The sequence below is a fragment of the Microtus oregoni genome, unplaced genomic scaffold (assembly GCF_018167655.1).
Source record: "Microtus oregoni isolate MIOR12 unplaced genomic scaffold, Mior012 000062F_ref0000492, whole genome shotgun sequence".
Lineage (NCBI taxonomy): Eukaryota > Metazoa > Chordata > Mammalia > Rodentia > Cricetidae > Microtus > Microtus oregoni.
In genome coordinates this window covers 11252952-11276261 of record NW_024543872.1, presented here as the reverse complement: position 1 = coordinate 11276261, position 23310 = coordinate 11252952, and the positions used below count along the sequence as shown (strand labels likewise).

The 23310-nt window shown below is 40.7% G+C and overlaps 1 protein-coding gene across 1 annotated transcript in view; it reads right to left on the bottom strand.

The window, feature by feature from the left end:
• LOC121439712 (lanC-like protein 2) overlaps positions 1–23310 on the bottom strand; it is a 44907-nt gene that overhangs the window by 16724 nt on the left and 4873 nt on the right. Inside the window, exons 2-5 of the mRNA XM_041640301.1 lie at positions 14386–14503; positions 7617–7824; positions 6416–6563; positions 5087–5233 (exon numbers count right to left, since the gene is read on the bottom strand). Of these exons, the coding sequence (XP_041496235.1) occupies positions 5087–5233; positions 6416–6563; positions 7617–7824; positions 14386–14503 (621 nt within the window). The remainder of the gene's footprint in view (positions 1–5086; positions 5234–6415; positions 6564–7616; positions 7825–14385; positions 14504–23310) is intronic.

The following is a 23310-nucleotide window of genomic DNA, read 5'->3' as shown; positions in this document are numbered from 1 at the left end:
GCCTGAGCTCTGGCTGCTGATGCCTCGTGTTCCCGACACCATGCTCTCCTCAACTGCAGTGAATCGTATTGTCTTGAACCAGGAGTCCCTTAAGCTGTCTGCAGGGATTTTATCACAGCTTCTAGTTAAATATAAGCAAGATCAGGACATCAGGGCTGAACTTCTTCCTCATAATTAACAGCTTGTAAAGCTAAGAACTGGAACCTCAGGACTCTGGCAACTGGCCAAAGGAATGAGATCTGGTATCCTGAACAGTCCTTGAGTTCACGGATCGATAACTACCTAGACCTAGACCCTAAACCTTGTATGTTTACTGTTTAACAGAAAGCCTCTCGATAAATAACAGAACTAAAGCTTTGCTCCCTTCTATGATGGCTAACTACTTGAATAAGACGAAAGCCCCTGGGAAAGTTGCTTGTCTCAGAGATTTTAGAAATAGTACAAAGTCTACCTAAAATGAATACAGTCACAGCAACAACAACAGCAAAATTAAAAAATTAGAGTCTCCAAAAGGAGATTTTAGTCTCTTCCCTGGGGCAGAGGCTGCACTGGCTGCTGTTTGAAAGGAGTCTGAGGCCAGTAATGCAACATGGTGCTCCCATGTGGAATTCAGCTCCCTTTGATCTCTTCTTGGTCTGGCCTTCTCTGATCAAAACAGATAGTTTCTTTTCTTTTCTTTTCTTTTTTTTTTTTTTTTTTTTTTGGTTTTTGATGTGGGAGTATCATATATCAATCTGTTGATTTCATTGGTTAAGCAATAAAGAAACTGCTAGGCCCATTTGATAGGCCCACCCTTAGGTGGGTGGAGTAAACAGAACGGAAGACTGGGAGAAAGAAGCTGAGTCAGAGAGTCGCCATGATTCTTCCACTCCAGACAGACGCAGGTTAAGATCATTCCTGGTAAGCCAGCTCGTGGGCTACAGCAGATTATTAGAAATGGGCTAGTCCAGGTACAAGAGCTAGCCTAGAAGAGGCTAGACAGAAATGGGCCAAGCGGTGTTTAAAAGAATACAGTTTCCGTGTAATTATTTCGGGTAAAGCTAGCCGTGCAGAGCTGAGTGGGAACACAGCCCACCGCAGCTCCTTCAACAGAGTGGCACCCAACGTGGGGCTAAATCCACTTAAACCTGAGAGAGCTTAATTTTAAACAGAGAAAAAACAGAGTTTAACACAGATTTTTGCTGTTTGTTGGTGGCATGCTGTAGAGAGATTTCCTGATTCGGCATCAGCAGCAGAAAAAAACGCTACGTCATTTTAAAGTGCAGCTTCTTGGGGCTGTACTGCCAGCGTAAACTCTGGCTTTAAAGCATTTCAATGGATTTTATGGGACTGGATATTTGTGTTCCCGCTTGGGATCGGAAAGAAAATGCTGTGAGACTGTGCTGATGGCTCAGCGCTCCCCAACTGCACCTGGGCAGACGGCCGAATCAGGCTTAGGCAGGCTGAAGGGCATGGTGTGTTTTCAGACTGCACAATGCTCTGCATGTCAGATTTGGCTGTAACTTGGATGAAAAGAATTTCTGTGCTGCATGCTCAGTCTCAGAATTAAAATGCTGAGTGCCGCTCCTACCTGGCAGCCCCAGAGCTAGCACAAAATGATACATCCTCCATTTTGAAATTTTCCTGACTCAGCAGCAGGAAAAAACTGGCTGTTTTAAAATGCCAGCTTTCTGGGCTGTGCCGCCATTGCGATCTGTCTCCTGCAGGAGACAGAGCTTTTGAATGGAGCATTTGGAGTAAAATGCTACAATTTGTTTGAAGGCAACTAGACTGCTGTGTGCCTAAAAGGGGGACATTGCGTGCCGCAACTGAGAGGCACAAGCAGCTCCACCATGCTAATGGTGCAATATACAAGGATCAGAGGCAAGAGCAGCTCTGCCATGTTGGACTGGGCGGGGCCAGCAGGCAGTACCTGTTTTTGACCTAGGAATGTCACAGCTTAGATTCTTAAGCGCCTAATGATTTAAAGGCGCAAATCAAAAGTGCTCCTGGATAATAAAAAATTACAGATTCACAATAAAACAGATTCAAACATAAAAGACCACACTGTTGGATAAATGTACATAGGCTTGAGAGAGAGAAAAAAAAGAATATAGAAAATAAAATTAATAGTTTAAAAAAAAGATAAAATCTTTAAAGAGACAGAGTACAGATAGTTAAGAGATTAAAAGAAAGAAAAAAAATAAGCCACATAAAAATAAAAAATTCACAGAGAGTCTGGATTATGTACATTATGTTTTCTTTAAAATTTTTGACTATGAAGGAGCTAAATACAGAGAGACATTTCATTGTATGGGCTGCCAAATGGAACCAAAACGGATATCATGAGGGTATGACTTCAGAATTTGGGTCTAAGGATATGATGCTTTGAAAAGGGTCTTCTTTTGTTTTCACAGAGGACCAGACCCTATGGATTGCATCTATCCCGATATGATATGATAGACCACGACCTCCCGAAAAGTTCCTATGAACACCCTCAAAAAATTACTTCACTCAACTGCCAACTGAGATAAACCTGGAACACAGGTTACAGCCTAAATGATCTGATTAACAGCGCCCCCATTCAGCAGGAAGCAGTTTGGAGAGAAAAAACTGTGCCCATGTTCCCAAAATATTGTTTATAAATGTTCTTTTACATTTAAAGGGGGAAATGATATAGGTATGAGTAATTTGCATTGGTATGGACTTTACAGTCAATTTTGTTATATGTATATGTATTTCTGATCTTGATTAAGGTATTGTGATTGTGTAGTTTATTTAAAAATGTAATGTATAATTAAGAAATATAGGTTAATGGATAATCATCAATAATAGTCAAGCTTGTAGTCATGTTAGTTAGATTTTCTAGATATATAGAGATATATTTCAGTTAGATAGACATTCTTCATATCTTTCAAAGACTACAGAATATGGCATTTAATGTTTTAATAACTTAGGACTTTTCATGACAATGAGACACTCTCTCTGCTCCTGGCAGCACCAATCTACTTCAAGAAGAAGATGGGCATCGAAGAGGATCCTTATGGAGTTTGATAGCCATTTGGGCAAGAAACTGTTCTTGCCTGGACTGTTGCATAAACTGGACAAAGAGAACCCGCAGAGAGAGGACTGCTGAACTTGCCTAAAGGTGAGATGGCCTTTCGGGGTTCCTGACTCATGAAAGAGTCTGCGAGACATTCTGCAGGACACAGCAGAAAGTGACTGAACTGTCTTTGGAATTTCCTGCTTGATGAAAATGTCTGCTGGATACTATGGGCCTGAAGGCTGAAGATGGATGCCCCAACCGTACAAAAGAACTTTGGGCGACTGTCCAGGCAGTGAGATGTCTCTGTCATTTCTAGAGTTTTCTTATTTCTTGTTTACTTAGGTAGTATTATATCCTTCTGGAGTCTTTGATGGAGTTAAAGAATAAATAGATAGTTATAGTTTTCCTTAGTTATGATAAAAGATAAAATAGATATAAATATTGTAACTGTAATTCTTGCTTGATAACTGTTTTGCTATATGTAATTTTACTATGTTAAAGTTAAAGCCTTTCTTTTTTGTTTAAACAGAAAAAGGGGAAATGATGTGGGAGTGATTTCTTATTAATAAAGAAACTGCCTAGACCCATTTGATAGGCCAACCCTTAGGTAGGCGGAGTAAACAGAACGGAATGCTGGGAGAAAGAAGCTGAGTCAGGGAGTCACCATGGCTCTCCCACTCCAGACAGACGCAGGTTAAGATCATTCCTGGTAAGCCAGCTTGTGGGCTACACAGATTAATAGAAATGGGTTAGATCAATATGTAAAAGCTAGCCAATAAGAAACTGAAACTAATGGGTCAGGCAGTGTTTAAAAGAATACAGTTTCCGTGTAATTATTTTGGGTAAAGCTAGCCGGGTGGTGGGACACAGCCCGCAGCTCCTTATTTCAACAGGTTTTTTGAGACAGGGTTTCTCTGTGGCTTTGGTAGCTTTGGTGCCTGTCCTAGAACGAGCTCGTGTAGACCAGGCTGGCCTTGAACTCCCAGAGATTCGCCTGCCTCTGCCTCCCGAGTGCTGGGATTAAAGGCGTGCGCCATCACCACCCAGCTAACAGATGGTTTCTTTATCAAGCCCCAACTCATTTTGTTGCTTATAGGAAAGAAGGGTCTAAGAGATCCAAAAGCCCCTTAGAGATGTCTGAAGAAGCCCCTTCCTCCACTACACTGGCTTCATCTCAACACAGACATGGACCAGTGCAGCTTCTGTTGTATTTAAGTTCCCTAGTTCTATGGTTCTACAGGAAAAACCAATTGGTTTTTTGCTGACAGCTTCCTTGGGCATTCCTGTGTGATCCTCTGTCCCCTTAGGTCGTTTGCCATTTTTTAACTTCTTTTCAGTTTATACCTTTTTCTTTTGGGATCCTACATGTTCCTAGTTTCATCAAAGAGTTAGAATTTCTGTGTTCATTGTTCCTTTTATTTAGAAAGGATTTAAAAGAGAACTTTGTCTTTATCCTACCACTGCAAAAGTGGACTTCCATTTTTCAAATGCATTTGGAAAAGTTTTCATATAGACTATACTGCCAGTCTTCAAAATGACAACGAGAGATGGAGTGACCGCAGGACAGGCGGCATGGTGCTGAGGATATGCACGTAACACAGGTAGCCACTTCGGTAGCAGCCAGCTCCATCACACTCCTTAACTGTGTCTGTAGAAGCTGACCCGTGTTTCTAAACAGCAGTTACTAAAGAGTGCTTCTGTGTTCCTCACCTTAAAAGCAAGTAAGTAAAGTTTTCATAATTTGTATTTCTCTTAAAAAAATAACATCAACCCAAGCAAGCATCTGAATCTGAAGCACATACCTGCCTTAAAGAGTCCCTACTTCATGAGGAGGATGAGGGCAGAAGGGAGCAGTGGGTGACAAGCGACTATTCTGGGACAAACTAGACACGGAATGCACTTTTAGGAATTCACTGCTGTAAAGCCAAGTCAATTATCTGTGAGTCAAACCAGAACCCTCAATTCAGTCTATTTGGTCTCTATGAAGAGTTTAATACCCCGTTCATATTGGTCTAATGCATATGGTCACTATGTTTATTATCCCAGGGAACTCTTACATACCTGCATTAGCATGTAGTAGATTCCAGCCATGCCATGGGCTGCTCCAATATACTGCTTTCTATGCCACTGATACAGCAGGGGGCAGCGCTCAGTTTTCCTTTCTTCCCTTGACAACGTCTTTCCTGACTCAATAATAGCAGTGACTACCTGTGGAGACAGGAGACATTAGACATCAAAACAACTTACAAGCATCTTCATCTGCTCTAATTAACATTGGTGTGTGGGAGAAGACAGAGAAGTTATTTAATTAAACAAAATTAAGCATCCATTATCTAACAATTACATTTACTTAATAAATTCAGTCAAAGAGAAATCAGAAAGTAATGCTTGAGGGGAAAACATTAAAAAGTCTACTTAGGGAACTGAAGTTCTTAGTATAAATAGTTGACTAAATTTTATAAAACCTTCCTATTAAAAAAACCACCCCAAACTTCTTACTTGCTTCATAGCTGTTATGTTTTCTCTGAAAGGCAGCAAATAAATCTCTAAGGCGGTACACACACTAGTTTCATTGGTGAAGTTGGTGGGGTGTTAAGGAACGGGGTCTCCTGTGTTATGCTCTAATGCCTGGAATGACTACATGGCAAAGACCCACTTTGTAAAGTGCTGTGAGTTTCAGATGGGCGTCCGTCCAGCCCTCTAGGTTGTGGGAATGTCCGTCCAGCCTTCTAGCCAGCCCTCTAGGTTGTGGGAATGTCCATCCAGCCTTCTAGCCAGCCCTCTAGGTTGTGGGAATGTCCATCCAGCCTTCTAGCCAGCCCTCTAGGTTGTGGGAATGTCCATCCAGCCTTCTAGGTTGTGGGAATGTCCGTCCAGCCTTCTAGCCAGCCCTCTAGGTTGTGGGAATGTCCATCCAGCCTTCTAGGTTGTGGGAATGTCCGTCCAGCCTTCTAGCCAGCCCTCTAGGTTGTGGGAATGCGACGTGAGCAGATGTGAGGTGGGCACGTTGTAAGGGGAACCCTGCCAAAGGAAGCTGTTTCTTTACCTTTCCAAGCAGGCTACGGGTGCCCAGACTACATTTGGCTATGTGGACGGGTATATGCAGAGGACAGCAGAACAGAATGAAAAGAATACAGATACCCATCTGTGATCACCTCCCTCTAACCTCTTGAAGTTGAACTATGTAGTTCCAATGAAACACAACCTACCTAACACAGTTCACTGATTTTTAAAAGATGTTTGAGAAGAAAATTAGCTATTTCTAAAAGATATTTTATGAGATACTTTTTTAAAAAACTAATCCTACCTAGAAACAGAGGCCGGGTATTAATATAACTGTATGCTATCAGTTAGCTTTGAACTTTGGTAGGTTCAGCAGACCCACAATACCTCTTTAATAGCTGTCTCACCAACAGTGCCTGGGCCAATCTCTGTGTTCAGGTACAGTAAGGCATATAGGTAACCTGCCCGTCCATACAGCAGCTCATCAGGAAGCTCTGATTCTTGACAGACAACGGTTCTGTGCATCTGTAGAAGTCTAACCAACAAGACAAAGGGTTAGCCCAGAAAATGCCTAAAAATTCTCTCAATTATGACCAAAAAATAATAAGTTCATAAAACAATCAAAACCTCTCTACTAATTCCTGTTTCAAATAACAAAATTAGGGGCTGGAGAGATGGCTCAGAGGTTAAGAGCACTGACTGTTCTTCCAGAGGTCCTGAGTTCAATTCCCAGCAACTACGTGGTGGCTCATAACCATCTGTAATGAGATGCCTTCTTTTGGCCTGCAGGCATACATGCAGACAGGTCACTATATACATAATAAATAAATATATACTCAAATAACAAAATTAAGATCAAAAGTATCTGGGCTGGAGATGTAGGCCAGTGTTAAAAGTGTATGAGGTACTGGATTCAATCTCCAGCTCTGAGAAAAATTCTTTCAGCCCCAAATGTCCACCTCTCTACTACTCTAAATCATACAGTACAAACAGAGTTCACACTTTAAGAACCAGTATTAGAAGAAAGTGATGTAAAATCCGAGTAAGATAAAGCTGAGATGTAGTTACTGCTTAGGTAAGACTAAGACGCTCCATCTTTCAACATCAGACGTCCTCACGTGCCAGATACTCTACCAGATCCAAAAAAGGGACCTTGCTTTCTGCTTGTTCAGGAAGAATATAAGCTGACCATTGCAAAAACCTTCATACGCCATCATCATTCCCTCATCACCATAACTAAGAACTAAAAACCTTCACACGCCATCATCATTCCCTCATCACCATAACTAAGAACTAAAAACTGACCTCCAACTATTCTCCAACTATTTCATGAATGCGAACTCACTTTCATACATTGAAGGCAATCAAAAATTGTTTAGAATGATTATTAAAGCCCCACAGAAATTAAGAGACACTCCTGCATGTATATAAAAAGAACGCATGATCCCACCAGTAAGACTAACATATTTCGCTTTTCAGAGAGATCTGTTTGCAATTGTCAATTAGAAAATCAGTTAATTGTTGACCATCTTTGCTCAGTAATTCTGCAACAAAACATCTGGAGACATTTCCAATTTTTCAGACTCACTTTGTGATGCATTCCTGGGACTCACATTCACTTTTGAGTCTGTGGTAGATCACAGCTCCCACGGCAAGGGGCCCGGCATCTCCACACAGGAAGGTGAGTCTGCGACCACTCAGATTCCGGAGTGTTCTCTTCACGTAATCCAGGGACCGCAGCAGGTAGGTCTGGTCGCCAGTGACCCGGTACAGCTGCAGGTAGAGAAGTGCTATGCCTGGAATGAGTCCCACCCCCAAAAGAAAAGCATTACTATCTTCCTTTCACCTGCAGGGAGTAATTTTACAGTTCAACAAAACATTTTCTGCAAAGACTGTGTATTTTCAAATAGACAACATAAACAATAACAACAACAAAATATATAATTTATTTCAGAAAATTGAGAACTGCTGAAAACAAAAGACACAAAAATTAGGGTAGAAAAGGCCATGAAACAGTGGAAATTTATCATTCTGTTAACTGGCCCAACACGGTGAGGCAGCACTTTACGCTTAGAAAAGACAGAAGGCATGCTACTGCTCCAGCCACTCCCGGTTCTGACTCACGCCCGCTTAGCCTCATCCCCTCTGAATCTCAGGCCGATGAACTCCTTTTCTGTTTTCCCTCACATCATTTCCTTCTACACTGAGCAACACCCAGATTCTTCGCCCAAGTCTTCGCTCACAGAGGACAAGAGCCAGGAGTCCTGCTGAGAGATCTTTGCAGAAGCCCTTAGGAGAATGACTTATCTTGAAAGGTACTCTGACCCCCGAGCTAAGGGACTGTGGGGGAAGGTGCTTAGATTTGATCAGTACATGCAGTGGGTCACAATAGACTCCATTACAATGTTCAATTAATATGTATTAGTAAAAAAAAGAAGTCAGCTAAGTAAAAAAGGAATCAATATAAAGAAAGCACACTGCATGAGAAAGTACAGAAATAAATGTGACAGCGACTAGCTCAAATAAAACATTCGTTTAAGCTAAAATTGATGTTCTTTAATATTCTAGATTTCATCTAATTTACCTAATAATCTGATTTTTATTCTTTTTATTTTAATTTTTAAATTTCTATAGCTATCTAGCTGTTTGTTTCTTTTGTAGCTAATTCAGGGTACTTCACATGTTCAAGTTGATCTGAAACATATTTTAAAATTACAATGAATATATGCCAATTTAAAAACTAGGGGATAACTCTATCAAAATAGAGACAAGGAGGGCAGCTGGGGCCTATATCCCCATTATTCCTAAGAAAGAATTAATTAAAGATGAAGAGACACAGTCTACCTTTGTCTCACAGCTTTCTATAAATTGTAAGATGTCCACAGATAAGGTAAGAGGGAAAAAATGAGAGCACTCACCTTGCCCAAACAGTAAATGATTTCATTTCACTTTACCGTTTTCTGTGACCTAGTTCCTACGGAAAGCATGGCCTCTAAGGTGGTGGTGGCTTTATAACACCTCCCTTATAACACCTCCCTTATAACACCGGCTCCTGCAGATCGACCTCCCTTATAACACCGGCTCCTGCAGCTCGACCTCCCTTATAACACTGGTTCTTGCAGGTCGACCTCCCTTATAACACCGGTTCTTGCAGGTCAACCTCCTCTACTTGGTAACACTGTTTAAGAAGTCTATCTGCACATTTTCTTGCCTTTTCCTCTCTGCCTATCCCAGCAATATTTTGCCAACTTTTCACTTATAAAAGTTCCCTCTCAGGGTATACCATTCTTTCTAGGAATGCCTCCTTACTTCGGAAGGGATTAAGAAACACAATCTATCTTTTCTTGCCTCCATGAAAATATCTCACTGCCAATGGCAGACACCAGCTGGTGGGAAAGGATATCACAAGCGAGTATAACTAGGAAACAGGCAAGCATTGCTATCCTAACATGACAAAACAGGCTTCAAACATAGCCTGAAGGGATGAGAAAGTCTTCAAATTCTCAATAAATAGCCCCAGGTGATATAAAATTTCTAAACACACACAATCAAAACCGGGTGCATACAATATCATAAAACATTTTCTACTAGATGTAAAAGCACGGATTAATAATTATAAACCCAACATAGTGACAGCAGATGATTTCAATACCCCATTCTCACTAATACACAAGCCATCCAGAAGAAACATCAGACAAACACTGGAATTAAACAGAATAACAAATCAAATGAATCTAACAGAAATCTGCAGGACATTTCACCCAAACACTGAAGAATATATATTCTCAGCATCAGGCCATGGAATGTTTTCCCAAAACGGCCCTGTATTTGAAGACAAGCAATTCCCGATAAATACCGTAAAACTGAAATAACATTCTGTACTCAAACAGACTACAAGGAGGTAAAGCTAGACACCAGCAGCAACAGAAACCACTGAGAGTATAGTTTCATACTGAATGATAAATGGATCACTGAAGAAATCAGCTGCCTAAATAAAAATAATTTGAGAGATAGGCCCCCCCAGACACATGCCTCTGCCGGCCTGCTGTGGAACAATCCTTCTGTACACTGTGAGAATGGGTTGCTCTCATTGTTAATAAAAAGCTGATTGGCTGACAGCTAGGGAGAATTTTCAGGTCAGAGAGAATGCTGGGAAGAAGGAGGGTGGAGCTGGAGGAATCTTGAGCCAGAAAGGGAAGAAGCAACCTGGGATGTTCGTGGATGAGGTAAACAAGCCTCGGGGCAGCACACAGATGAATGGAAATGGGTTAATTTAAGTTATAAGACCTGGCTGGAGATAAGACTAAACTATTGGCCAAGCATTTATAATTAATAATAAGTCTCTGTGTGGCTATCTGGGAGCGACTGCCGGGACATAGAAAAACTCCCCCTACAACATTCACCCACCTACCTAGCTCTGGCACCTCCTGGAGTCTGACCTGAAAATCCACGCAACTACCAAAGACCCACTTCTTTACCTGCTTCCTAGACACACATCCACGGCATGACCTGGCACTGGTCTTGTATGAATTCTAACCCAGAATTCCAAACAGGACCCCCAGACACATTCTGCTCAACCACCTACCTATCAGCCACCCTACTCACCATGGTACTAGGAACTGTGTGAATATGACCTGGAACTCCAGGTACAAAATCCCAGAAACAATTTGCAAACCCACCTACCAAGAATCCCTAGGACCACTAAGCATTCCGAGTCTTTGACCCCAATGAGTCACCAAATCTGGCTTGTACCACAGCCACCTCCACTTATGCCTAACCCCTATGGAGCATCTGCACAGTGAGCCTGCTACAAATTTCTGTGAATCACCAGAGAGAATCTGTAAGCTGACAGAAGTTCTGTGTGGTGGGTTTAATGAGAATGGCTTCCATAGGCTAATGTGTTTGAATGCTTGGACCCCAGTTAGTAGAATTGTTTGGGAAGGATTAGAACATGTAGTCTTGTTGAGGTGGTGTGTCACTTGGGGTGTACCTGGAGGTTTCAAAAGTCCATACCAGGCCCAATCTCACTGTCTCTCTCCTACCTGCCTATGGATCAAGATGGAAGTTTTCAACTTCTGCTCTAGTGCCATACCTGGCTGCCTGCCAACATGCTCCCTGTGAGGATGACCATGAACTAAATAACCCTATGAAACTATAAGCAAGCCTCCAATAAGCTGCCTTGATCATGGTGCATCTTGACAAGAGAACAACTAGGACAGAGGTTGGTACTAGGGACTGGAATATTGCTGTGACAATAGTGACCCTGCTATTGTTTAGATCAGCAGTTCTCAACCTATGGGTTGATACCTGTTTGGGGTATCAAAGAAACCTTGCAAAAGGTTCAAATATCAGATATTTACATTATGATTCATAATGGCAAAATTACAGTGATGATGTAGGAACAATAATAAATTTACGGTTGGGGTCACCACAGCATGGGGAATTGTATTAAAGAGTTGCAGCATCAGGAAGCCTGAGAACCAATGGTTGAGAGGAATGTGGAAGACATTGGGACTTTGGATTAGGAAAGCAGGTGAATGCTGTAAGTAGGCCTTAACGCGCAATCCCAGCAGGAGCTGAGAAGGTAATAGTGCTGAGAGCGATGCGGGCTTCGGACGCTCAGCTGAAGAGGTCAGACGGGAATAACTGCAACTTGGATAGAGACCATGCTTGGGATATTTGCCAGAGTTCAAATTGAAGAGTTGTGGTGTAGTATCACTGGCAGAGGGTGGATACGAAGAAAGAGGGAAATGAATGGAATTGAGATGCATGATGTGAAAGACACAAAGAATGAATAAAAAGTTAAAAAAAAGAAAGAAAACTTCAAACTGCTGAGAGAGAAATGTTCATAGATTTGTAGGATTAGTATCCTGAAAATGACCATTTCCAAAAAGCTATTTACAGATTCAATACAGTTCCTAGTTCATTCACCACAGAAATAGAAAAAACAATCCTAAAATTCAACTGAAACCACAGAAGACCACAGACAGCCAAAACAATCCTGGAGAAAAAGAATAATGCTGGAGGGATTACGAAACATGATGATACTGGTCCACAAGCAGACGTGTAGACCACTGAGACAAAATAAAAATAAAAATCGAGAAGATCCGGGTTAACATCAGCACAGACCTGTTTATACAAACAAAAATATATATGGTACTTTGAAAATATTTCCATTAGTGAAAAAATATAATTCTTCCTAGGGCATGTGACTTCCCATTCATGGTCTTTTGGCCAAGTTTTCAGTGGTGTATTGGTTATGTTTTCTTCTAGCAGTTTCAATGTTTCAGGTCTCACATTAAGGCCTTTGATCCATTCAAAGTTGGTTTTCGTGCAAAATGATAGATATGGGCCTAATTTCGTTTGCACCACAGTGGTTACTGCAGAAACTCCTAGCTGATCAAAGTGCCAAGAATAAGTAATTGCCAGTGTTCAGCTTGAGATAGGCTATCTATAGCAAACTCCTCCCTTCCACGTCTGAGGAAACATCACAGAGGATGAGGCTGGAAGAATGTAAGGCTAAAGAGAGGATGGGAGAAGGGTTGTGAAATGCTGGACGTGGGCTGTTTCATACCGCAACTCCCAACAGCCATGGTTGCCTGCACAAGAACTGTGTATGGTTAAAGCAGCCAAAACTCCAGCATAGATAGGAAGGGTCACCCTGGGTCACCTGGCAGATGTGGTGGCTTCAGGTAAGACTGTCCTTGCCCTAGAGGATGACCCCAAACCCATGCACACATACTCTACATTAATTTGACTCAGGGGGTTATCATTATTATTAATAATATAAAAGAATACACAAAGTTGAGAGGAAGATGGGTTTTGGGTCCTGGAAGGTTGGAGAAAGGTAAGAGGGGTAGATATGATCAAAACACATTGTATAAATGTATTAAATTATCAAAGAGTAAGTAAAAATATTTTTTAAAGCTAAGAAGAAAAGTCTCTAAATTTGTATGCGAATTATGAGCATGTAAATCAGACTTCACTATAATTTCAGAGAACAAGGTCTATCTTCTTTTACAAAACTGACAGAGCTACGAAAATGTTCTGACTACCTGGTAGTGTTAGGTAGCCAGTTAGATACTGTAGGCCAGGGGCACATTGGAGCTGACTACTTCCTAATCTAGAACTTGTACAATCAAGGTCTAAAACGAATATCCGTCAAAAGAATGAGACTTGAGTGATGCCACGAACAGACAGCTATCTAAACCTTGTTCCAGGAGCCCCACACCTAGTAGGATTACTAGCGGACACCCTCATAAAGGACAAAAATAGCTCCACGTCCCTTCTCCAATAGCCTGTCCAAACAGACTGCCAATACCCTGAACAGGAAACGGCCTCAGAAAGAGCTGTCTGTTCTAGAAATAGTACAAATCTGACCTAAAACAGGTCTCACACTGTCCACTTTGCTCACTGTTCCCTCAGACCCTTTACTAACGTTACAGCACAGAGTGACCCCTGTGCCACTACCCACATTCACCCCTTCACAACGCGTTCAACCTTAATCTGTCATAAACATTTGCTATTCCTTAAACTACACTCTGTGGATCTCATCTGAGCTCCCTCATCATAGATCATGAGAACCAGGAAGAAAAAAATCCCTGTGCTAGAACAGCAAAAACATAAAATTAGTTAAGGCAGTTAATTTTGAGACCATACTTTTTCGGTCCTGAATTATACGACTTTTGTTTAAATGATGTAATAAACAAACAAACAAATAAATAAATTGTTAAAATTATATATACATATGTGTGTGTGTGTGTATATATATATATATATATATATATATATATAATTTAAATTATTTGGATAAAATTAAACATAACAAACCAGGTAGTCATTTATGAAAGAGACCAGAGACGCTATTTCATCAAAACCTGTCAGAACGGAAAATGTAACAAGCCAAAACCAACAAAGTAAATCATAGGTAGGCCTTTTATTGCCACACATTTGCATAGCTATATATAAGATATGTTGTAAAAATATACTACATGTGCCGGGGGTGGTGGCACACGCCTTTAATCCCAACACTCGGGAGGCAGAGGCAGACGGATCTCTGGGAGTTCAAGGCAAGCCTGGTCTACAAGAGCTAGTTCCAGGACAGGAACCAAAAGCTACAGAGAAACCCTGTCTCGAAAAATAAAATATATATATATATATATGTATGTATATACTACATGTTAAAGATCAAACCTTCAGACAGTATTTCTTCAGAAAGAAGACTACAAAACAGCTCATAATAAAACTATCTAAGCTTCAAGGGTATAAACGTCACCATTTTAAAAATAGGACAAAATTTCAAAGTTGTGGTGTATATATCACAGTTCCAGAACGGAAAACAGAGGTTCCTACTTCACCTGTCCAACCAGTATATGCAGAGCAATCATGAGGGTCCGCTGTCTTCAGTCCCTCCTCCATTTGCTGTAGAAGATCTTTGATTTTGGTCTGGATACGCTTTATGAAGTTAGAAACAATCTAAAAATCAAAGAAAGAAAGAAATTTAATTGCATAAGAAGAGAAATTCATGAAAGCAGTGGAAAGTTGCACTGGACACAATAGCGAAAATGACCTTATTTGGTTCCCAGGTGGCCAGAGCCTATTCTGGCTTTTCAGAGTTAATGCTTTAATAAAACAATGCCTTATATGGATTAGCACTCATAAATAATATCATAAAGAATAATTCATAGAAATCAAAGACACAGACTAAAAAAAGCAAAAACAGAAGATTATTTGACTACACAAACATTTTTGTTCATATAAAAAACATTGAAAAAATCTGGGTGATAGTTAATTCACACTGCCAACTTGACTGATTTAGAATCACCTAAGAGAGACAACAATGAGTGTGCCTCTGAGGGCAATTCTAAACAGGTCTAACTGAGAGCAAACCTACCCTATGTGCAGGTGGCACCAACCCAAGAACTAGGTTCCGTGACTAAGTTCAAAAGGGAATCAGCTTAATGCCAGCATTCTTCTCCCTCTGTCTGTGACCGCGTACTCAATGTGACAAGCCATCTCAAACTCTCACTCTCCCAGTGACATGCCTTCCTGCCATGATTCTTAAAGAAATATAGCAGCCAAAGCACTACAGACATGGTAGCACTTGCCTGTAATCCTGGTGTTTGGGAGGTGGAGACAAAAAGACAAAGAGTTCAATGCCAGGTTTAATTGCATAATTTCAAGGCTACTCTGGGCTCTGCCAGGCCCCACCTCACAATGAAAACAAAAAAACAAACAAAAGCTTCCTGCTGTCCCACCCACTCTCAGACTATCCCCTTTTGGTCAGGGACAGCACACCACACACCTTCAAGGTTCTTTCAACCCATATGCCATTGGACAACCTCAGCAAGGTCTAAGATGTATGCTATGAGCTCACGCATGCATTGGGGAATCCCATTGAGACCAGAGATAGTGCACCCACTCACCTACTAATTCCCACTGCCCCCACATACCATCAGATCAAGCCCATGAGACCAGAAATGCTTTCCTGCAGCCTGAGTCTCCCTAGTCCATACACCCTTGAACAGCCCCATGAGAAAAAAACCTGTCCCCTGGCTCACACTGACAGGTGCCCCTTGAACAAAGGTTTCTTTGACGTTTGAGACTATACTACAGCCACCCATCTACAAGTAAACACCCAACAATTTCTCTACAACATAATTTTACATAGTACCTAACCATGCCAAAAGAAGCTAAGTCCATAAAGAACACAAAGCACAAACACACCCTGACTACAGAAGTGCCAGGAACTCATTCAGAAAGGTACAGAAGTGTCTGGAACTCATTCAGGATGGTAAGATGCAGTTCCAAATATAAAAACCTCCCAGAAAAAGGTTGAACCCCAGAGACAGAGCAGAGCCAAAATCAAATCAGGAGAAAAGACCAGAAATGGAGCAACACATGGACAGTGGTCCGGAACAGTCCTTAGAAAAAGAGAATGTAAGTATGAGACCATCCATCACAGAGGAACTCCTGGCAGTGAGTAAAAACTTCTAGGAAGTAGAAAAAGAACGTGCTGGATGTCACGCATTCAGGGGTCCTACTGCTGGAGTCAGTAAGTTACCCTAGGGGAAGGTCTAGTAATACAGTGTGGTACCTTGAACACAGTCTGAACATGGAAAATGACAACTCAAATATGCTGCAGCCTAGTCTTCATCACAAACATACCCACCTAAAAAAGGAAATGAGACCTAACAAATAACAACCAACTAACAAAGTCCTGAGAACAAAAAAGTGCAAACTGAACGCAAAAAGACAGCCACGAAGAAGATACCAGAGGACGGATAGATCCCCTGTGCTCAGGGATAGGTAGAATTAATCTAGTAATTCAATCCAGTCTCCATAAAAATTTCAATGTATTTTTTCATAGAAACTTAAAAATAATTTTCAATTTCATATGAAAACATAAAAATGCAGGTCAGCTAAAACAATCCTGAATAATAAAGGAACTGCTGGAAGTATTGCCATCCCTGACCTCAAATGTTACTGTGGAGATATAGTAATAAAACGAGCATGGTATTGGCATAAAAACAGACATGAGGTTTGATAAAGAAGGAAGAAATACACACTGGGGAAAAAGAAGACAGTATCTTCAACAAATGTTGCTTGTCAAACAGGATACCTACAAGCAGAAATATGCAAATGAATTTCCACTGATCACCTGCACAAAACTCAACTTCAGATGGAACAGAGATCTCAAATCAACATAAGGTCAGATACACTGAACCTGGTAGAAGAGAAAGTGGGGGAAAGTCTTGAACTCATTGGCACAGGAAAGGGCTTTCTGAACAGAACACCAACATCATCAGCACTAATAATAACAACTAATAAATGGTACTTCATAAAGTTGAAAAGCTTCTACACAGCATTTGGACAATGCAGCAGCTTACAGAATGGGAAAATAACTTTAGCAATTATTCATTTAATAGGTTAGTATCTAAACTATATAGAGAAAAACTGAATATCAAGAAAACAACTTAATTTTAAAATGAGATACTCAACTAATCAGACTTAGAAACACTTAAATGTTCAACATCCCTAACCACTAGGGAAATGCAAATCAAAATTACATGTTACACCAGTCAGAATGGCCAAAATCAATATGCAAATGATAGCACATGCCAATGAAAATGCATGGAAAACATAACACTTTCAAAACAATCCTGAGCAAGAAGAACAATACTGGAGGGATTATCATTCCAGATACAGAATTACGGAACTATAGTAGTAAAAATACCATGATATTGTAGAAAAACCAACATGTTGGCCAATAGAACAAAATAGTACTTAGGTACACATAATTACAGTCATCTGATAGTTGGCAAACATGCTAAAAGCATACACTGGAGAAAAGATAGCATCTGCCAAAACTGGGTCTGGGAAGACTGTATGTCCACAAGTAGAAAAATGAAATTAGGCCCTATCTATCACCATGCACAAACCAAACTTCAAATGGATCAAAGACTTCACTGTGAAACCTGAAAGGCTTAACCTCTAGGCAAGCCTTACACACAAGCATACACACAAACACCGTAGGCAGCACCTTACAAGACAGAGGTGTAGAAGAGGACTTGTGAATAGGACTCCACATGCCGAGGAATCAAGGCTGACAACTGACAAGAGGAACCTCATATAACTTCTGGGCTCTTTAGGAAACAAGCAAGCAAGCAAAAATTAAGCTTACAAAGTGTGTGAGACCCTTTGCCAGCTATACATCTGACAAACGATTAATAACAGGAATGCACAAAGAACTCTAAATACAAAGAGAAAAATAAACAATTAAAAAATGGGCCATGGATCTGAACAAAGTTCTCAGAAGAATAAGTAAAAACTGCTAAGAAATATCTTTAACATGTTCATTGTTCTTAGCAGTTATGGAAATGTACATCAAAGCAACTTAGAGATTTCATCTTACCCTAGGCAGTATGGTTAACACCATCAAAACCACCTACAACAAATACTGGACAGGGAGCAGGGAAACAGGAACCCTCAGCCACTGTTGGTGGGAGTGCAAACTGATGCAGCCAGTCTGGAAATATGTGGAAAAATCTCAGAAAACTAAAAATAAATCTCCCATATGACCCAGTTATGCCACTTCTTGGCATATGCCCCGAGGACTCAGCACCCTATTCTACAGATACTGTGCTTAGCCATGTTCATTGCCACTATACTTAAAATAGCTAAGGAATGAAAAGAAACCAAATGGCCTTAAATTAATGAATGGACAATAAAAATGGTCTATATACACAATGGAATACTATTCAGCTATAAATAAAAATGGCATTGTGACATTTGCAGATAGGTGGCTAGAACTAGAAAATATTAAAGTTAGTCAGCTAACTCAGACCCACATGGATAAATATTGCATTTCTTTCTCATCTTTGGATCCCAGCTCCAAATATTTAGATGTATTGTCTAAGTTAGGGTTTCTATGACTGTAATATAACAGTGTGATACAGTCAGAAACACTACCACATCAGAGTCCATCACAGGAGAAAATCAGAGCAGGAGCCCAAACAGGGCAGGAAATTATAGGTAGGAATTGAAAACAGAGACTATGGAGGAGTGATGCTTAGTGGCTTGTTCCTCATGGCTTGATCATTCTAATAACTCCATGACCAGCTAGCTACTCGGGGATGGCACCATGCACTTGAGCTGAGTAATCCCATATAAAAATTCACTATAATCTTATGTATAGGTTAAGAAAAGCTGGCTAGAAACAAACCAAGCTAAGGCCAGACACTCATAAGAAAGAATGTGTGTGATTCATTTGGGAGCTTGGTGGCAGGCCCCAAGAGTAAAGAGAAAAGAGTAAAAAGTAAAAAGAATAAAACAACCAACTACATGTGTCCACTTCTCCTTTCATTTCTAGGGCCCTATATGGTGCAGACCCATATGGGGGCTGTGCAGGCTGCCTCAGTTTCCTTGAGTTTATATGTGTGCTACCCATGTTGTATCTAAAAGGCATTGATTTCTTGGTGTCCTCCAACCCCTCTGGCTCTTACACTCTTTCCATTTCCTCGTCCATGAAGTTCCCATGAGTCCCAAAGAGTGGAATTTGATGGGGGAGAGTCCTAAAACATCTCTCACTCTCTGCATGTTGTCTGTCTGTGGGTTTCTGTATTTGGTTCCATCTGCTGCAGGAGGATTCTCTAATGGCTAAGCAATGAACAGATCTATGAGTATGGCAGAATATCATTATTTGTTTTCTTGATGTCCATTTTTAATCTCTTTATACAGTTTTAGATACTTAACTCTCTATTTGACGTGTATTTAGAAAATCTTTTCCCATTCTGTAGCTTGCCGCTTTGTCTAAAAAATATGTCCTTTATTATAAAGTAGCTTTTCTTTTTTTTTCCACTATATGTTTTCTTTTTTTTAATTTATTTATTTATTAAGGATTTCTGCCTCGTCCCCGCAACCGCTTCCCATTTCCCTCCCCCTCCCCCGCTCAAGTCCCCCTCCCTCATCTGCTCGAAGAGCAATCAGGGTTCCCTGACCTGTGGGAAGCCCAAGGACTACCCACCTCTATCCAGGTCTCGTAAGGTGAGCATCCAAACTGCCTAGGCTCTATAAAGTAGCTTTTCAATTTCATGAGATGTCTATTAATTGCTATTCTTAGTGTCTGTACTATTGATGTCCTTCTGTTCAGAAAGTCCTTTCCTGTGCCAGTGAGTTCAAGACTGTTCACTACTTCTCTTCTATCAGATTCAGTATAGTTGGCTTTATGTTGAGACCTTTGATCCATCTGGACTTGAGTTCTGCACAGGGTGAGAAGTATGGATCTATTTGCATTCTTCTACATGCAGCCGTCCAGTTTGACCAGCACCATTTGTTGAACAGTCTGTCTTTTCTCTGGTGTGTATTCTGGCTCCTTCATTAGACCTCAGGTGTCCACGAGTATGTGGACTTTAATTCCAGTGATCTACATTGTCTGTTTTTATGGCAATACTGTGCTGTTTTTTACTATAGCTCCACAGTACAATTTGAGATCAGGGATGGCAACACCTCCAGCAGTTTTTTTTTTTTTATTATTATTCGGGATTATTCTAGCTGTCCTATTTGTTTGCTGTTGTTGGTTTTGAGGGGTTTTTGTTTTGCTTCTATATTCACATATGAAGCTGAAAATTATCCTTTCAAGTTCTGTGAAGAATTGTGTTGGAATTTTGTTAGGGACTGCACTGAGTCCATAGTAGTATGACCATTTTTACTATATTAATCCTATCATTCTATATGCATGAGAGATCTTTCCATCTTCTGATATTTTCTTCAATTTCTGTATTCAACGTCTTAAGGTTTATAAATACCAGTTTTTCACTTGTTTTGTTAGAGTTACCCCAAGAAATACATTTTTGAAGCTTTTGTAAAGGTGGCTTCCCTGATTTCTTTATTAGTTCATTTGTCCTTGGAATATAGGAAGGCTACTGATTTTCTGTGTATTAATTTTCTATCCTGCTACTTTGCTGAATGTGTTTATCAGCTGCAGAAGTTCCCTGGTGGAAGATTTAGGATCACTATGTATACTATCGTATCATCTGCAAAACGGATACTCTGACTTTATCCCTGACTATCTGTACCCCCTTTATCTCCTTCAGTTGTTTTATTGCTCTAGCCAAGACATCAAGTACTATACTGAATAGATATGGAGAGAGTGGACAGCCTAGTCTTGTTCCTAGTTTTAATGGAAATGCTTAGAGTTTCTCTCCATTTATTTTGATGTTGGCTATGGATATGTGCTTTCTGCAAATTGCCTTTATTATGTCAGGGTATATCCCTTGTATCCCTAGTCTCTCCAGGACTTTACTAAAAATATTTTTAGAACTTTTTTTTTATCTTTTTCTTACTTGATGGTTCCTTTTCTTCATTATTTTTCTTTAGAGCAGTTATAAAACATTTTTCTTAATAATTATATTTAATTCTAGGTGCAGTTAGTTTGCCCCCTCCAGCACCAAATACACATTTCTTTTCCTTTTTTTCCCCTTCTGGGAGCTTCAGTTCACACCATGGTGTCAAGTGCAAAGCAGTGGATCTGCATTCAGAGGGCACAGGTTCCCCAACTCAGTGTCTCAGGGCAAAGGACTGTATGAGGGGCATATGGTTAGAAATGAGACAGATGGGGGGGGGCTGAAGATGGCACCTCCAGCATTTAAGAGATGCCTATGCACTTCTACCTGAGGGCTTTCCGCAGGTGCATGGCCCTGGAACCCGGAAACATCAGCCATATTGTGGCTGAATCATTACAGTTGCAACCCTACTCAACAACACCATGATGGTATCAAAAGGACAGAAGTGGGATGGGCATATAGACTCGGGTGGTTCTGAAGCATACAAATCTCCCCAGTCATGTTCTTGAAAAATATTCAAAATAATATTTTTTCCTATGTGCCTCACAAGAATAATAAGGGGAGACCATAGTTTCTTAGGTTTGGGGTGAGAGCTGCATTCCTAACAGGTATCTAGTTAGTGCTGATGCCCTTGACACACAACCCTCACTCTGACACGGATTATAGATGATACCCTTCCATCCACATCCCCGCACCCACACACTACTCTTCTTCACTTTGTACTTCAATTTCTCTGGTTTTAAGATATGGAATCTCATTTAAGTTTCTCATGCTTGGATTCTAACTCCTGAGCTCAAGCCATCTTTCTGCTTCAGCCACTTGGGTAGCTAGAGGCTCACATACCCATCTGTGCATCTGGAATAAATTATATTCTCTTGGCAACTGAGAAGTACCGATTTCCTTATATTTTGTTTTGTTTTGGTTTGGTTTGTTTTTTTTTCGACACAGGGTTTCTCAGTAGCTTTGGAGTCTATCCTGGAACTAGCTCTTGTAGACCAGGTTGGCCTCGAACTCACAGAGATTCGCCTGCCTCTGACTCCCAAGTGTTGGGATTAAAGGCATGCGCCACCACTGCCCAGCTTCCTTATATTTTTATAATATAGATAATAAAGATGTCAAATACATTTTAAAATGGAAGAGAATCCATTAAATTTTTTAAGCTATGGAAAATTAAGTAGCCATAAAATAAACCATTTCCAATAGTTCAAGACGATCAAATTACAAATACAAAGTAAAAGTTTCTCTAATTTCATTCTTTTCTTCAGATTAATCAAGTCTTTCAAAACCGGCCCTCTTTACTCTTCAGTCTCAGATTCTGTGAGAACACGCTTGAGCATTTTGTGTCTTCTTGACCACTCGCTGTCAGGAGAGGCTAGCTGCTCTGTCATGAAGGCAGCTCTTGGCAAGACCTGCATGGTGAGAAACTGAGCCCTTGGGGCTGGTGAGGGGGTAAGTTGGTACAGGCACTTGCGCCAAGCCCAGCAACCTGAATTTAATTCCCAAAAATCACATGGTGGAAGGAGAGAACCACGGCATGTATGTGTGTGCATGTACACACACACACACACACACACACACAGAGAGAGAGAGAGAGAGAGAGAGAGAGAGAGAGAGAGAAATATAAAAGGGAAAAAAGGTAGTCAACTGAAGCCATCAGCGAGTAGCTAGTACGTACGGCCTTCCAACAACTGTGTGAAGGAGGGAGATTATCTTTACTTTACTGAGCTCTGGAATGGCTGCATTTTCGTGACAAGCCTGAGTCAGAATCACACAGCTAATTGCAGTATTGTGAGGATCTGGACTCCTTACCTTCAGACACTGTGTGAGATAAGTGTTTTATAAGTTGCTAAATTCAGGGTAATTTATAGTCCAGCATCAGATAACTGCTACCCAGAGCCTTGTCCTTGTGTGCTCTCTCGGTCCTAGCAGTACAGGCTGTTCCTCATGTCTGCTATTCCTATATTCTCCAGAGTTCTCTTTATTCATTATGAAACATTTCTCATTACACCAATCTCATTATAGTTAATAGCAATCCTTTATATTAATTTCCTCTATCAAATTTGGTGCGGGTTTCCTCCCCCAATACCACAAAATACCACATAAAACTGATGCTGCTAGTTAAAAAACCATCTACCCTTCACAGCTACTGGATTACTTGCCATAACCAGTTCCTGGAGCTCAGTAGCTCTGAACCAGATGGACAGAGCAATTTCAGGTAAAGAGCTGTCAAGTACTAAAAGTGTTACAGAGAGAAACTCCTACGCCAGGCTCTGCTTTCACAGTATCTGACCCTTCCCTTTCTAATGTCTCCTTTTCATTTTCAAGGGCAACACAACTTCTGTTTCACTTTTTCTCTAGCTCATAATCAATCACAGCGCTGGTACGACACCATCTTCATCACTGTTCAATTGCTGTGAAAAGACATCATGACTAAGGCTG